We start from the raw sequence: 17,575 nt of genomic DNA, 5'->3' as shown, positions 1-17,575 counted from the left end.
TATATATATATTCAATCAAAGGGCTGAATTGTGAGTCGCTCACCCTGTGCACGCCAACCTCGCCACCTGTGCCGCAGACTGGCCGGTGCCGCCTCCGGCTGCTCACTTGTGAAAGAAAGAACAAGGTCCGGCACTAGGTTGCAGGTAAAAACTTCTTATTTCTTTATTTGAAGATTCTGCAGTACAGGGTAGAAAGTCTGACGCGTTTCGCTAAAGAGCTTAATCGTAGACTCTACGATTAAGCTCTTTAGCGAAACGCGTCAGACTTTCTACCCTGTACTGCAGAATCTTCAAATAAAGAAATAAGAAGTTTTTACCTGCAACCTAGTGCCGGACCTTGTTCTTTCTTTCTTTCATATATAGATATAGATATATATACACACACACACACTGAGTTGTAACTTATTCAATAATTTTTATATTTGAAAATGACATACTATGAAGAAAAAAATAAATAAATAAAAAGACCATGTCTCCTTCCATGTACCTAATCAGATCTGTCAGCAAATGTCCATCAGACAAAGCAGCTTCTATGTCTTCAGGATTTATTACAAGCAGATTGTCCAGTAAGCCACATACAGCTGACAATAGAGATGGTGTGACTAAGGATCGCTGGTCAGGCATGAACACAGAAGCGCAAATCTCTTCTGAGCTCAGGGATGCTGTTCTGACTTTATTGTTTTGACCTGCAGTGAAAAGACAAAAGAATAATCTGTATCATATTAAAAAAAAACAATAATTACAATAATTCTTATTAATGACAGTAAAGTTGGCTATCCAATTAACCCTTTAACGACGCAGGACGTAAATGTACGTCCTGGTGATGTGGTACTTAACGCACCAGGACGTACATTTACGTCCTGAGCATAACCGCGGGCATCGGAGCGATGCCGGCATCATGCGCGGCAGGTCCCGGCTGTGGATCACAGCCAGGGACCCAGCGGTAATGGCGGACACCCGCGATCCCGCCATTAACCCCTCAGATGCTGTGATCAATACAGATCACGGCATCTGCAGCATCGCGGTCACACGGCGATCCGATCATCCTGCACGGCAGACGGAGGTCCCCTCACCTGGCTCTGCTGCCTTCCGGAAGTCTTCTGCTCTGATCTGCCTTCCCGCAGACCAGAGCAGAAGATGACCGATAATGCTGATCAGTGCTGTGTCCTATACATAGCACTGAAAAGCATTAGCAATTGAATGGCTGCTATAAATAGTCCCCTATGGGGACTATAAGAGTGTAAAAATAAAAGTAAAAGTAAAAAAATAAAGTAAAAAAAAAATAAAGTAAAAAAAAATTGAAAAACCCCCTCCCCCAATAAAAACATAAATTGTCCGATTTTCCCTATTTTACCCCCAAAAAGTGTAAAAAAAATTATTTTATATACATATTTGGTATCGCCGTGTGTGTAAATATCCGAACTATTAAAATAAAATGTAAATGATCCCGTATCGTGAATGGCGTGAACGTAAAAAAAAAAAAAAAGTCCAAAATAGCTGCTTTTTTATAATATTTTATTCCAAAAAAAAAATAAAAAAATTTTGTCAATGTTTTGTATAAGCAAATATGGTATTAATAAAAAGTACAGATCACGGCGCAAAAAATGAGCCCCCATACTACCGCTTATACGGAAAAATGAAAAAGTTATAGGTCTTCAAAATAGGGGGATTTTAAATGTACTAATTTGCGATTTTTTTTTAAGCGCAACAGTAATAGAAAAGTGTATAATCATGGGTATCATTTTAATCGTATTTACCCAGAGTAGGGATCGACCGATTATCGGTATGGCCGATATTATCAGCCGATAATCAAGATTTTGGGCATTATCGGTATCGACAATTACCTTGCCGATAAGCTGATAATGCCCCGCCCCACGCACCGCGACCACCCCCCCCCCCGATCCGCCGCCACCGCGACCGACCCACCGCGTCGCACCCCCACCGTAGTGCTGGGCGGTATACCGGTATGGATTTTTGCCCATACCGCTATACCGGTCGGGCCCCTCCCCCACCCTCCGAGTCAATAAAAAAAAAAATAATTAAACTTACCTGTAATGGGGGTGGTCCGGGCCATCCATCCATCCTTCCTTCCTGTAGTGTCTGGCGCCATACCGGGTGGAGGGTGCACCGGTACGGGCTGTCCTTCTCCGGGGGTCCTCTTCTCCACTCCGGGCAGGCTCCGGCCTAGTACGCTGCATAGACACCGCTACGCCGTGACGTCAGGTGCGTCGCTGCACACGGGCGTCACTGCGCAGCGACGTCTATGCAGCGTACTAGGCCGGAGCCTGTCCGGAGTGGAGAAGAGGACCCCCGGAGAAGAAGGATAGCCCGGACCGGTGGACCCTCCACCCGGAATGCCGCCGGACACTACAGGAAGGAAGGATGGACGGCCCGGACCACCCTCACAGGTAGGGGAGAGAAGCGGGTGGTGGCGGCGGCGGCCTATGGCACCGTAAAAGCCACTGCAGCGCCTGCTTTAAATCAATGACCTGCAGCGGTGTCGAGGGGGGATAAATAGCCGATAACTTACACCGGAATATCGGTATAAGTTATCGGCCCTAACCTCCACCGATTATCGGTATCGGCCATAAAAAAACGATATCGGTCGATCCCTAACCCAGAGGATAAAAACCACTTGTCATTTTTACCATAAATTGTACAGCATGAAAACAAAACCTTCCAAAATATGCAAAATTGTGGTTTTCTTTTTAATTCCCCCACACAAATAGTATTTTTTTTGGTTGCGCCATACATTTTATGGTAAAGTGAGCGATGGCATTACAACGGACAACTGGTCGTGCAAAAAAAAACGCCCTCATACTAGTCTGTGGATGAAAATATAAAAGTTATGATTTTTTGAAGGGGAGGAGGAAAAAAACGAAAACGTAAAAATAAAATTGTCTTAGTCCTTAAGGTCCAAATGGGCTGAGTCCTTAAGGGTTTAAAAATATGCATTGTAAATCATGAATATTTTGGTTTATATACTGTACAATAAATGGAACTGGTTTCATTTGTAAGTTAGCCGCTTGAATGTACACATTATTTATAAGCTACTTGACTGCTAAACAACTAAATGCTGCATAGCTGTTACATAAGTGTTCTGTGTTCTGTGTTCTGAATACATATTTGGCCACTAGGGGCATAAAGAAACAATAAACATTTCACCATCCACTATGACATAATGAGGATTCATTTCCTTGTTTTGTGGAAAAGTAAGCACGTAAATACCTTTAGTTTCTGAAGGCCTTATTATGTTTTTCCTTACCTCGAGCAGTCTGGAAGTGTGAAATTACTATTACTTATAGACAGTAACCGCCTAGATTGTTAAGATGGTTATCCAGCTAAATATGTTCTAAGTAAAAATGTGTGATAACAAAATCATGCACTTATCCCTCCCTTGCACCCCTGTAGCCTCTGCTATCACGGGGCCCAGTCTTTGGTAAACTTCGGTTCTCAAAGATGCAAACAACAAGTTACAATGGCGCTTTGCAGATCAATGGCCACAGTTTTATCCCATCTCGGCCAGTGATTAGCTGAGTGGCGTATTGTCTGCAGCTCCGGGATGTGGAGTTCACCAGAGAGTGGGCATTGTGATACCAGAGGCTACGGGGGTGAGTGCAGGTTTATTTTATTTTATTTTTTTTTATGTTAAAACACATTCTGGGCACTTATGTTGAAGAAAAAAAATATAAGTTTGCTGGAAAACCCTTTAAGGCTCTATAGATATAGTTGTCCTAATAATCATGACTTGGACATATCTAACAAAGCAATATGGGCAAATCTGCTCCTAGACCTCTTCATTTCTGGCACGAACAGACATAATGGCGCAGATTTATAAAACTTCCTGGAACACAACAAGCCTGGTTTTTCCCATCACAACTTGGTGTCTATATCCTAATGAGCTCTGATATATATATATATATATATATATATATATATATATATATATATATGCCATCCTACAACAGCTATCATGCTGAATCCATAAGGCCCAGATTTATCAATCTTTCTGAAACTCAAAAAGCCTGGTTTTTCCCATATCAACCAATCACAGCTCAGCTTTCATTTTACCAGAGCTCATTAGAATATAGACACCAAGTTGTGATTGGTTGTGATGGGAAAAACCAGGCTTGTTGTGTTCCAGGAAGTTTGATAAATCTGCGCCATTATGTCTGTTCGTGCCAGAGATGAAGAGGTCTAGGAGCAGATTCCCCATATTGCTTTGTTAGATATGTACAAGGTCATGATTGTATGTATGTGTGTATATATATATATATATATATATATATATACACACACATATATATATATGTGTGTGTATATATGAAGAAAGGCGACAAAGAAATCTGATACCAGCCACGTAACCATGCAAGTGAAGTGTGTACATACATACATAGGCTGTGAAGAAGCTTTTGTAAGCGAAACAATTGTTGCCTGTGCTCTGAATAAGCTGACAATAAAGTTGTGCATGTACAAACCGGTTTGAATTACTCAAAAAACGTGAGGTGTACTGGATGTACAAGCTCGAGACACTCTCCCCACATGGTCCTAATGAGATTGTAGAAACCATTATTTAATTACTATTGTACCACTCATCTTATCTACTCCAGCCCCCCCCCCCTTCCTTCCTTTCACGTACTTATGCCTGACGACGGCATGTCTGCAATTCTCTACAAGTTCTGTCCACCATTGTCTGAACCGGTATCTCCACAAAAAAGGTCTCCACCGGACACAAGATACCACAGAGGGACTATCTCATATAATAACATAAACTGACATCCCTGTATGATAATGTAAGTGTCCACCGGTTTCAAGACACCTACAAGGATTAAGCAAAATTTGACACAGAAGATTATACAAACCTTCTCAAATCCGTTTATAAATGGCATACACTGGCATCCCCGTATGAAGGAAAGAAGTCTCCATCAACCACGATACGCTCAAGCACTCTACGGAAACCAGTAATTAGGAATACTATCTGCCCTTACTGCCAACCGGGTTACCGTTGCTATGGATGGCTGCGAACCACAGTGGGACAGAATCTATGTGTCTCCAGCGCTGCCGAAAGTTAACAGGCCACCCGGTGCTACGGATTACCTGTGCTGTGGATGGTTGCGGACCAGAGTGGGACCAAACTCATGTGTCTCCAGCGCTGCCAATAAATTGTCAAGCCACCCATGAACTACAAATTACTTTTGAACAAAGAAAAACTTCAACCATATAAAGAAAAAATATACAAGCATAAGTATGCAGAATTGTATAACCGTGTGGCAAATTACTTTTCAACCATAAGAAAAAGCCTAATATATACAATCAGAAGTGCGCATAACTGTATAACCATGCGATCTATATCTCCCAATGTGCAATCATGTGACTCCCGCAAGCTACATACGTACTAGGTAACAAAACTGCATCCCTCAATTAAACCAATTAACCTACAAGGTTAGTTCCAAATATACACACCTGGAACTGCTTGCGATGTCCACCTGACTCAACAGCATCAAACAGAGAACCTGAGATTAACACTGCACTCAAAGCACTCAAAACGTAATATTTCGAGCTGTTTTAATGTTTAGATCTCTTTTTCAATACGTTCATTGTAATTTTATGCCAATTTTATTGTTGTATGCTAATTTCAAGTTGTAACCTCCAGCTGACCGTGACCCGGTAGCAGTCGGCTGGACTGGATATTTTAATTTGCCGCCACCTCTGTTTGTAATCCACTTGCCTGAAGAAGAACCCGGTCCGGGTTCGAAACTTTTGTTGCATCCTGAAAAAAAATTGCCTTTTTGGTATACACCTGGGCTAGTTTTTATCTTTTATTTCCACCCATCTACTACAAGAAGGCGCCGTGTCTCGTCCAAATTTTCTACAAAGTTCAGTTACGTTTTACCGGACCTGCCAGTCACGGTTAAGGACGCAGAGGCAGCCACTTACTCACCAGCACCGGTGATACCACTCGGAGTTCGGCTTCGTGCAAGCCTGCATGCACATCGAGGTGTTGTGCCCTCAGCGCAACAGGACACGGTAAGGTGCATTAACTTGCACTTGCTCATCATAATTACCAACAGTATTACACTAGGAGCGAGCCTCTTTCTTTCCTTTCTTTACAGTACCTTATGTTGGATAACCTTTTTAAGGGACTGGATTAGCCTGCCCCTTTCCCCTGCAGACAGAAGAGCCAAGGACCTAATATTATCATAAGTACAGTGGTCCCTCAACATACGATGGTAATCCGTTCCAAATGGACCATCGTTTGTTGAAACCATTGTATGTTGAGGGATCCGTGCGATGTAAAGTATAGGACAGTGGTCTACAACCTGCTGACCTCCAGATGTTGCAAAACTACAACACCAAGCATGCTGGGAGTTGTAGTTTTGCAACATCTGGAGGTCCACAGGTTGAAGACCACTGGTATTGGAGGTTATACACGTGTCCCCACTGCTCCGGACTGTCACCGCTGCCCTGGATGTCGCCTTACATTGCTGTCGCAGCGTCCCCGACGCTCCAGCAAGGCCTCTTCTTCCCCAGCATCCTCGCTCTTCGTCGCCGCCATCAAGTCGCTACGCACGCCGCTCCTATTGGATGATGGGACGGCGTGCGCAGCGACTTGATGACAACGATTGAGAGCGCGGACGATGCAGGGGATCCCGAAGAGGACGCGCCAGAGCCCCAAGGAAAGGTAAGTGATCGTCAGCGGACCACACGGGGCACAACGTAAACAGCTATCCGGCGGTGGCTGAAGCAGTCTGCGCTGCCGGATAGCCGTTTATGCGATGGCCCCCGACTTACAAAAGCATGAGAGGCCATCGTATGTTGGAATGATCGTATGTCAGGGCCATCGTAGGTTGGGGGGGGGGGGTCACTGTAGTAGACAGTGAGATGTATAACCATCTCCTCACTAAAAGGGTTCACACAAGTATTACACGTCGGCACAGAGAGACAAAAGGCAGAAAATTATAGGAAAACAAATGCATACAAGGAATAAATTTGTCTGGGAAAGAAATATGTCTGCACTAGGACCAGTATTAGACGCATACCGTGATCTAGCCCTTGATCAGCTGCATTTTCCAAGATTGAAGAAGCACAGACTGGAACCATGCGTTCTGAGCTGCTCGCAGATGAAGTGAGAATCTGCAAACATAAAACAAGATGTGAATGCAAAATGAAGTTACTAAGCTTAAACTAGAGCCCCTGGGTGAAACAATCTTAAATGCAGAACACCATGTCATTAAAAGTAAACAGTCTCTATGGGCAGATGTATAAAACATGCATTATATAGTCTAGTAACATTCAGAAAAAGGTAACACCAAGATAAATGCTACTTTGGTTGCATCCAGTTCTGTTTACCCTTAAAATGTTCGGCTTCAGTCTTTAAAACTCAAACAACGTGTTGGCCAACTATAAATTATACAAAGTCCGCTTGAAAGGAAAGAGATTGACAAATATTGTTGGTTTGAAAAATCAATCTAGTCTACAATGAAGTGCACCTTGGGCAATTTTGTTTCACACAATGCTGCGGTTAATGGAAAAGCAAAAATGCACAGCCGTCTACAGAGTGGAGAAGCTGTCCTTTCTAAGGATGTACATAATGCTTTAAGGCAATAAAGGGCATAGCACAAAAGTGAGAGATGCTGCAAATATATTACATACAAATTAAATAAACATCACTGGCGGGGAAAAAAGAAAACACATCCACCATGTCTAGTTACCGGGCGACATGTATTGTCATCTGTGGAAGGGCTCAAGCTGATCAATAGAATACTATTAAATCATGTGACTTTCAAGATCATCAAACTCTGACCGCTGAATGAATGAGTTATGGGAGTGGAAATAACTGACAAAAAGGTAAAAAACTGAGGAAATAAGATTAGGTTTCTCTTAAAAAGTCTATAAACTATGTGATGGTGAATTCTCATTAGTTACTGGGACTGGCCAATGTGCCTGTGCAGCTAAATGACAATATAAACATCACAGCGTTTCATTTGCCAATCTCCAGTTATGTGACAGGAAGAGCTGGCAGGCAAAACTGCCTTCACCTCCGTGTGACATCTTCTGATCACTGGAACCTGCTCCAAGCCCTGCAATCCCTAACTTGGCAAATGTGTCTTAATCGTCTGGGTTATGGCATTGCTGCAGCAAGCTATCGAGAGTCCAGGGATTCTGCATTCTATATGCAAATCAAAGTCACTTTTCATCTGTATGTAAAAGAAATAAAGGCATATATTTCTCTTCTATGGTTCATGTTCATTCATTTATAAAGCTTTGTTCACAGTTGTGTTCAAGGCTTTTATTTCTGACAGATCCAGGATCATTAGTTTCTAACCGGTAGAAATGTAAGGATGATGGAACCAGCCAGAAGAATACTGGTCCAACAGAATGCCAAAGGCTCCTCTAGTAGGGTTATGAGTGATATAACAACCCCATTTGGCATTCCTGTGGCACCAGTCACTAGACTGGGGTCTATTTGGTGCAGGTTGCTTCACAAAGAACATATTTGACCTTACTGATAATATATCCTGTGTATCCTGATATACCTTTTACAATACCATTGTTTATTATAGATGCTGTTTGCACACTCAGAATGATCAACTTCCTTTGGTCGACCCAAAAAACCAATCTGACTAGATCGTATTTAGTCTAATCTGTCAATGATGACTTTTTTGTTTTTTTGTTTTTACTTTTCTGGATATCCTCTCTCTAACCAAATACACTTACTGGCCACTTTATTAGGTACACCTTACAATTGCGTGTTAACACAAATATAGCTAAGTAGCCAATCACATGGCATCAACTCAATGCATTTAAAGGGGAACTCTGGTACTTAAGTGTCTAATTGCTGGGGTCTGACCACTGGGATCCCCTGCCCCGACTTTCCTCATGCATAAAGCAACCACAACTTCCTGTATGGAGCAGTGCCAAATAGCGCATGGAGCGGTGGTCAACACGCTTGCTCCATACATCACTATGGGAGAGCCAGAGATACACAAATGTAACGCTCATGTATCTCCGGCTCTCCCATAGAGATGCATGGAAGGGAGGAGTGTGTTGACCATCAGTCTGTGCACGGAGCGGTGGTTGCTCCATTCATGAGGAGAGCCGGGGCCGGGCAGGATTTCCCCGGGGGGGTCAGACTGCTTGGATCTACCCACGATTAGACACTTATAAGAAGTTAAGTAACGCAGTTCTCTTTTAAAGGCATGTAGAGGTGGTCAAGATAACTTGCGAAATTTCAAACTGAGCATCAGAAAGGAGATTTAAGGGACCTTAACCGGTTGCCGTCTAAGAACGAGCCGGCTCGTCCTGAGACGGCAAGCGGTGTATGATGCGGGCTCCTGACTCGAGCTTGCGTCATACTGGCCGGCCCCCGGCCGATTCCTGTAGCTGCGGGCCGCCGTTAATAGCAGACATGCCGCGGCCGGCTACTAACCCTTTAGATCGCTGCTGTCAAAGTTGACAGCGGCGTCTAAAGGGACATTTAAACCCTCCCTCTACTGCTGCAGCTGTCCCAGCACTGTGATTGATAAAGCCTGGCTGAACCAGGCTTTATCAATAGAGCGCAGAGCACAAACATTAATTTGGTTCTATGGAAAGGGGACTAAAAGTGTAAAAAAAAAGTTAAATAAAAAGAGTTTAAAAAAAGTTTGAATCACCCCCCCCCCCCTTTTTCCCAAATTCCATATAAAAAATATATAAACATAATAAAAATAAACATATGTGGTATCGCTGTGTGTGAAAATGTCCGAACTATAAAAATATAATGTTGACTGAACCGCACGGTCAATGGCGTGCACGTAAAGAAATTCCTAAGTCCAAAATTGTGTATTTTTGGTTACTTTGTATACCCTAAAAAAATTTATAAAAAGCAATCAAAAAAAGTCCCATCAAAAAAAAAAAAATGGTACAGATAAAAACCATCCGATCATGGCGCAAAAAATGAGCCCTCATACCACCCTGTATATTTAAAAAAATTAAGTTATAGGGGTCAGAAGATGACAATTTTAAACATACTAATTTTGGTGCATGTAGTTATAATTTTTTTAAAGTAGTAAAATAAAATAAAACCTATATAAATTAGGTATCCTTGTAACCGTATGGTCTACAGAATAAAGATATGGTGTAATTTTTACCGAAAAGTGCACTGCATAGAATTGGAAGCCCCCAAAAGTTACAAAATAGCATTTTGTTTAGTTTTCTTACCAATTTTGCCCCACAAATATTTTTTTTCTGGCTTGATTGTCGTTATAAAGTACAATTGGTGGCACAAAAAAAAAAAACTCATATGGGTCTGTATGTGCAAAATTGAAAGCGTTATGATTTTTTGAAGGTGATGAGGAAAAAACTAAAGTGCAAAAAAAGAAAAACCCTGCGTCCTTAAGGGGTTATCCCAGCAGGATAATGCACCATGTCACAAAGCTCACATCACCTCAAACTGGTTTCTTGAACATGACCATGAGTTCATTGTACTCCTATGGCCTCCACAGTCACCAGATCGCAATTCAATAGAGAAGCTTCGGAATGTGGTGGAGATTTGCATCATGATTGTGCAGCCAACAAATCTACTGCAACTGCACAATGTCATACGGGGAGATTTATTAAAACCTGTGTAGAGGAAAAGTTGCTGAGTTGCCCATAGCAACCAATCAGATCGCTTCTTTCATTTTTCAGGGGCCTTTTCAAAAATGAAAGAAGCAATCTGATTGGTTGCTATGGGCAACTAGTCAACTTTTCACCTGCACAGGTTTTGATAAATCTCCCTCATAGTTCTTATGTGGACCAAAATCTAGGAGGAATGTTGCCAGCTCCTTGTAGAAAATATGAAGAATGAAGGCAGCTCTGAAATCAAAATAGGGGCCAACCCAGTTCTAGCAAGGTGTACCTAATAGTGGCCAGTTAGAGTATATAGAAACAGAAGCTAACTGAGATGGGTGTTTCCATCAGTTTGGATTCAAAGTCAAAAGATATATATTTAATGTACATGTTGCAATACATTTTTTTCAATAAATATGATAAACTATAATAATGCAAAGAAAATTATTATAAATTAAACTCTACATTTCTATACTGTAACAACTTCCAATATATTTTTTCTATATCACAGATAATTAGTTAGATTTTATATATATATATATTTTTTTTTTTTTTTTTTTTTTACACACACATATATACGGTACATATATATATATACACACACACACACATATACACACACACACACACACACAATTTCTTTGCATCAATTAGCAATGAAATAAAGCTTGTACGTGTACTGGCATGACATGAGTTAAATCATTTCTCTCCTAATTCAATTCCTCATTGGAGGATATGTGTTCAACAACAGATTGCACTGTCACTGTGTCACAGCCTGGTGTCTGCTTATCTTCCTTGGCACTCTGATAAAGGCTGTGCAGTTATGGCTGGAGAAACCTGCTGACTGACAAACACTGACTTGTTTAAAATGCAGTTCTACTTCTCCTCAAACAGAAGTGTAATCCCTAGCTTTCCATGCTTCCTTCATTTATTTATGATGATTTTAAAATATAATAATAATAATAATAAAGTGTAATGGGCTACTGTTGACAGATGCAGACGGCTAAGAGGTGAGATGACATAAAAGCAATTCCCTTACCCATTACAATTAATTCCAATAATCTTACCATTATAACAAATAAAATCTCCAACTTCTTATCTAGAAACTGGATTTTATGTAATACAAGACAAAATAAGGTCCACAGAACAATGTTAAGATATAAAAGTAAAACAAAGTATGGATGCACCAGTACAGAGCAGGTAAACCGATGGTAGTGTGGAAAGACCAGTCAGTTAAAAAAGGCCTATTATTTTAAATTAATATAGAATATTTCAACATGAAAACCTCAATGGGCCTCATTTACTAAGCCAAACCAGACAGTCTTTATCGGGTTTTGTGGACTAAATTTAAGCGCACGCCTGTGCAACACTTTTAGTGACATGTTTGGACAAAAAATAGTCTACATTCTGACTAAAACCTGAGAAAACCCTACACAGGGGCATGGCTTATCAAAAAATGGGCGAAACCCAACAATTTTCAATTTTGAAAACCCAACTGCCAGAGGCTGTTGCACAAACAGGTAAAATGGTCGTTTTTTTCCCCCAGCACGGTTCTTATGGGCAATTTACATGAACTAGGTAAACCAAAATTAAAAAGACTAGTTCACTTAACTCTAATTTCATCGGAACTTATATTCCTGACTTGATAGGATATTTGGACAAATATTTAATTTTTATAACTTAAATGTGTGGAAATTTTACTGTTCACTTTGATGTTTGCATTGTTACATGGTAGTTTTTCTTTTCACTTTATCAGTGATTTATTAAATATTTTATGCACAACTTTATTTGTAGGATTGCCAACATAATCCACTTTCAGCCTTTTACTTCCATCTGGTCCGTAGAATATTGTCGCTATGGCTTGTATCCTCAGTGTCAAAATGCATGCTCAAATGGTATTCCTAAATTGTGAAAGTGTGTTATTTCTTAAATAAAATATCACAGAGCAGATTTTACACCCAAATCAATTTCTCAGGAAATCGGCAAATGCTTGGGAAATTTCAGGCTTTTTACACGGCTGGATGTTGGGGTGGTGTCTCTTTTTCCACAAAAAAATAAATAAATAAATCTTAGCAAATAAACAAAAAAAGAGGACAAAAAAACACCAAACAAACCTACAGACAAAAACCCTACACTCTTCGTAAATCAGGGCCAATATGTATTTTATTTTTATCATTTCATAGGAAAAAGAATAACGAAATATTACTTACTATTGTGCTCAATGTGGACTCAGACCCAGATGTGCTTGAAACATTAGGAGCACTATTCCAAACATAAAGTGAATCTTCAGAGCCTGAAATACAGACATCATACCGAAGTATAGAAACAGCATTAGAAATTCAATGATGCTACCTCAGGGTTTTTATTAATAAATGAAGAGCTGTGTTATAAGAAACATCAAGAACAACAACTCATACCTGTGAGCTACTTTTTCATGTTTTTGGTATTTTCAGCTAAATAGCATATCAGTATAATAGGAAAGTGAAAAAGAGGACAGGTTTTAGGTAAATAGGATAGGTATGGGGAAATAGTGGAGTTAGGATATAGCAGGAGGTGTGCATGTCTGGTTTGAATGAGAGGCTTTAAAACTATCGCCGATCCACAGGATGTTTTTGTTCATGATCTATTTTTTGTGTACGGGGCCTTGGCTCTTCCCGGGAAGAGAGCGTGACTACTCCTGCACAAAAGCAATTACCAACATGCCCATAGAAACATAGAATGTGTCGGCAGATGAGAACCATTTGGCCCATCTAGTCTGCCCAATAACCTGAATCCTATCAATAGTCCCTGGCCCTATATGACGGATAGCCTTATGCTTATCCCATGCATGTTTAAACTTCTTCACTGTACTTGCAGCGACAACTTCTGCAGGAAGGCTATTCCATGCATCCACTACTCTCTCAGTAAAATAATACTTCTTGTTATTACTTTTAAACCTTTGCCCCTCTAATTTAAAACTATGTCTTCTTGTGGTAGTTTATCTTCTTTTAAATACATAAAGGAAATCAACACTGTAAAGGAGGAGAGCATATTTAAAAGTCTCTATCATATCCCCTCTGTCTCTTTTTTTCTTCCAAGCTTTAAAATGTTAAGGTCCTTTAACCTTTCCTTATACGTTTTATCCTGCAATCCATGTACTAGCTTAGTAGCTCTTCTCTGAACTCTCTCTAGCTTTTCTCTGAACTCTCTCTAGAGTATATAGATACTCTAGAAAGAGTTCAGAGAAGAGCTACTAAGCTACTACTGGAGATACGGTCTCCAGTACTGTGCACAATATTCCAAGTGAGGTCTCACCAGTGTTCTGTACAGCGGCATGAGCACTTCTCTCTATCTACTGCTTATACCTCTCCCTATACATCAAATCATTCTGCTAGCATTTCCTGCTTCTCTATAACACAGTCTTCCTACCTTTAAGTCTTCTGAAATAATTACTCCTAAATCCCTTTCCTCAGACACTGAGGTCAGGACTGTGTCAAATATTCTATATTCCGCCGAGGGTTTTTATGCCCCAGGTGCATTATCTTGCACTTTTCCATATTATATTTCAGTTGCCAGAGTTATGACTATTCTTCTAGTTTGCCTAAATCCTTTTCCATTTGGCGTATCCCTTGAGGAACAACAACCCTCTTACATATCTTTGTCATCAGCAAAAAGACATACCTTACCATCGAGACCTTTTGCGATATCACTAATGAAGATATTAAACAATATTGGTCCCAGTACAGATCCCTGAGGTATCCCACTGGTAACAAGACCTTGCTCTGAATATTCTCCATTGACTACAACCCTCTGTTGTCTGTCACTCAGCTACTGCCTAATCCACTCAAAAATATGGGAGTACAAACTCAATGACTGTAGTTTATTGATAAGTCTTCTATGTGGGACAGTGTCAAAAGCCTTACTAAAATCTAGATATGCAATGTCTCCAACATCCATTATTTTAGTCACCCAATCAAAAAATAATAATCAATAAGATTTGTTTGACGCGATCTCCCTGAAGTAAACCCATGTTGTTTTTCATCTTGCAAACCATGAGATTTTAGATGTTCCACAATCCTATCCTTTAGGAGGGTTTCCATTAATTTCCCCACTATTGATGTCAGACTTACTGGCCTATAGTTGCTTGATTCCTCCCTACTACCTTTCTTGTGAATGGCCACAACCTTTGCTTATTTCCAATCTTCCAGGACGACTCCTGTTACCAGTGATTTATTTAACCAATTTGTTAACAGTTTTCCTAGTTCACTGCTAAGCTCTTTTAATAACTTTGGGTGTATCCCATCAGGCCCCTGTGACTTATTTGTCTTAACTTTAAACAGCAAACATAGAACCTCTTCCTCTGTAAAGACACATGCATCAAACGGTTCATTAATCTTCCTCCCTAATTGATATCCTTTTCTTCTGTAAAAACTGAACAGAAGTATTCATTAAAGGGGTACTCCGGTGAAAACCTTTTTTCTTTTAAATCAACTGGTGCCAGAAAGTTAAACATATTTGTTCTATTAAAAAATCTTAATCCTTCCAGTACTTATTAACTGCTGAATGCTACAGAGGAAATTCCTTTCTTTTTGGAACACTGATGACATCACGACCATAGTGCTCTCTGCTGACATCTCTGTCCATTTTAGCAACCGTGCATAGCATGGTGGCTCAGTGGTTAGCACTGCTGCCTTGCAGTGCTGGGGCCTTGGGTTCAAATCCCACTAAGGACAAGAATAAATAAAGAGCTATTGTTATTATTATAATGACGTCAGCAAAGAGCACTGTGCTCGTGATGTCATCAGAGAGAATTCCAAAAAGAAAAGAATTTCCTCTGTAGTATTCAGCAGCTAATAAGTACAGGAAGGATTAAGATTTTTTAATAGAAGTAATTTACAAATCTGTTTAACTTTCTGGCATCAGTTTATTTAAAAGAAAAAAGTGAATTCGGGTAGAAAACAGACATGGTGCACATCTACAATCTTGTATAATGATCTGATTGCTTCTCAGCATATTATTAAAAACTAACAGGTTGTTAGTATACATTTTTGATCAAAAAGTACAAGCCCACTCGCCACGTCAAGGCCACCTATTTAGAGTGGGTCCCTAGCATAAAATGGCGTAGCACTGGGCGGTGACCACCACCGCCGCGACACCAGTGCCCACGGGGGGGGGGGGGGGGGGGGGGGGGGAACGATCAATCAGATCATTATACAAGATTGTAGATGTGCACCATGTCTGTTTTCTACCCGAATTCACACTGTGTTTTCTATCCCCTCCTTTTTTTTGTTTGAACATGTGCTGCACTCTTCCCCACCCCCTCAGCCCAACCTTATATAAGTAGTAGTCAGCTACACAAGGGCCATTTCTTTCCTCGCAGCCTCCCAGCCTGACTGGGAGAGCATGGTAAGTGAGCTGTTGCACCTTGTTCACACTGTTGTGGTGCTGTGCGGCGTCCGTTGCTGCCGTGGCGCCGTGTCTGTGGGGAGGTGCGGCCCATAGACTGGTTTGAGTGGCATTGGGGCCGCTCTGCCAGTGGGTCGTTTCCCCCCTGTGGGCACTGGTGTCGCGGCGGTGGTGGTCGCCGCCCAGTGCTATGCCATTTTATGCTAGGGACGTTAGGGACCCACTCTAAATAGGTGGCCTTGACGTGGCGAGTGGGCTTGTACTTTTTGATCAAAAATGTATACTAACAACCTGTTAGTTTTTGATATTATGCTGAGAAGCAATCAGATCATTATACAAGATTGTAGATGTGCACCATGTCTGTTTTCTACCCGAATTCACATCTTAAAAGAAAAAAGGTTTTCACCAGAGTACCCCTTTAATGTTGCATACAATACAGTGCACAACTACTGCTCCCACACTACACTGCCAGGATTTGAAACCTCTTTTCTTTTTTAAGCACGGGACAGAGTCTGAATCTGGTGCTCCACTCACTCGTCTATTTTTTATTTGATTTGGGAAAAGGGGTTGATCTATCAATTGTAATATTGGATAGGCGTTTTGACAGCATCATCTGAACAGTTAATAGTATTCTGGGTTTATACATCTTATCCCCTATCCAAAGGATAGGGGATAAGATGTATGACTGCAGGGGTCCTGCAGCTGGGGACCCCGCTATCTCGGTGCAGCCCACGCCACCCCCCCCCTCCATTCATGCCTATGGGAGGGGGCATGATGGCAGTCTCGGAAGCAGTGCCCAGCACAGAATGCCGGGGGCTGCACTGAGATTGTGAGTGTCCCTAGCGGCGGGACCCCTGCGATCATACATCTTATACCCTATCCTAGGGGATAAGATGTATAAACCAGGAATACCCCTTTGATAGCCCCATGATGTATAGTATCAAACATACTCCTACTGGACCCAACATTTTCTAACTGAATGTCATTTTTATTTTCTCATTTGTTTGGGCATTTGAGTATATTTTTCTCTGTGTATTGTATAGTGTAATTGACTAAGCTTTTCAGTACATTTATTTACAATGAAAGCCCATTAGCAATATATGTGGACGTTCAGAGTACAGCCACTTACATTCGCCATATGTGCTGGGAGATTTTCCCAGCATGTACAACAAATGTATAGAAAAGAAACTGCAAACTGAGCGATATGTAATTAACACATGTAAGAAGATCTCACTGGTAAAGTCTTTGATACCGATCTGCCTCGCATTTCCAGGACATATTTACACTTTTTGGCCCTGCAGGGGTTTATACACTAGGCCGAGGCCTTTCTTACTGGAAATCAGTGGTGGTCCCAGATAACAGGCTACATCAATGTGACATTTTTACTCATCTATGACATATCAGAAGATAAATTTTAACTGCATATCTGCTTCAAAGCAAGTGAACGTTCTCCTAACAAAGCACAAGGAAATTGGAAAAAATGAATGGCTTCTGAAAACTTTCATCCCCAGATGCATGATATAAAACATTACGTTTAATGTCCCTGGCTTTTAAGTTGATAGCACTTTGGATAGACTATTCCGCTTTATAAATGTTACAT

At 41.0% G+C, this 17,575-nt stretch overlaps 1 protein-coding gene across 2 annotated transcripts in view; it reads right to left on the bottom strand.

The window, feature by feature from the left end:
• The window catches only part of RTTN (rotatin), a 259,753-nt gene that overhangs the window by 69,000 nt on the left and 173,178 nt on the right, over nucleotides 1-17,575 (bottom strand). For both annotated transcript variants that reach the window (XR_008844181.1, XM_056521457.1), the window contains exons 35-37: nucleotides 12,801-12,883; nucleotides 7,041-7,134; nucleotides 488-686 (exon numbers count right to left, since the gene is read on the bottom strand). Coding sequence is in view for 1 of the 2 variants with exons in the window: in XM_056521457.1 (XP_056377432.1) it covers nucleotides 488-686; nucleotides 7,041-7,134; nucleotides 12,801-12,883 (376 nt within the window). In the remaining variant the exon portion in view is untranslated. The remainder of the gene's footprint in view (nucleotides 1-487; nucleotides 687-7,040; nucleotides 7,135-12,800; nucleotides 12,884-17,575) is intronic.

The sequence above is a fragment of the Hyla sarda genome, chromosome 5 (genome assembly GCF_029499605.1).
Source record: "Hyla sarda isolate aHylSar1 chromosome 5, aHylSar1.hap1, whole genome shotgun sequence".
NCBI classification, from domain to species: Eukaryota; Metazoa; Chordata; class Amphibia; order Anura; family Hylidae; genus Hyla; species Hyla sarda.
Note: the sequence above shows the minus strand (reverse complement) of the source record. Positions and strands in the feature narration are given on the sequence as shown.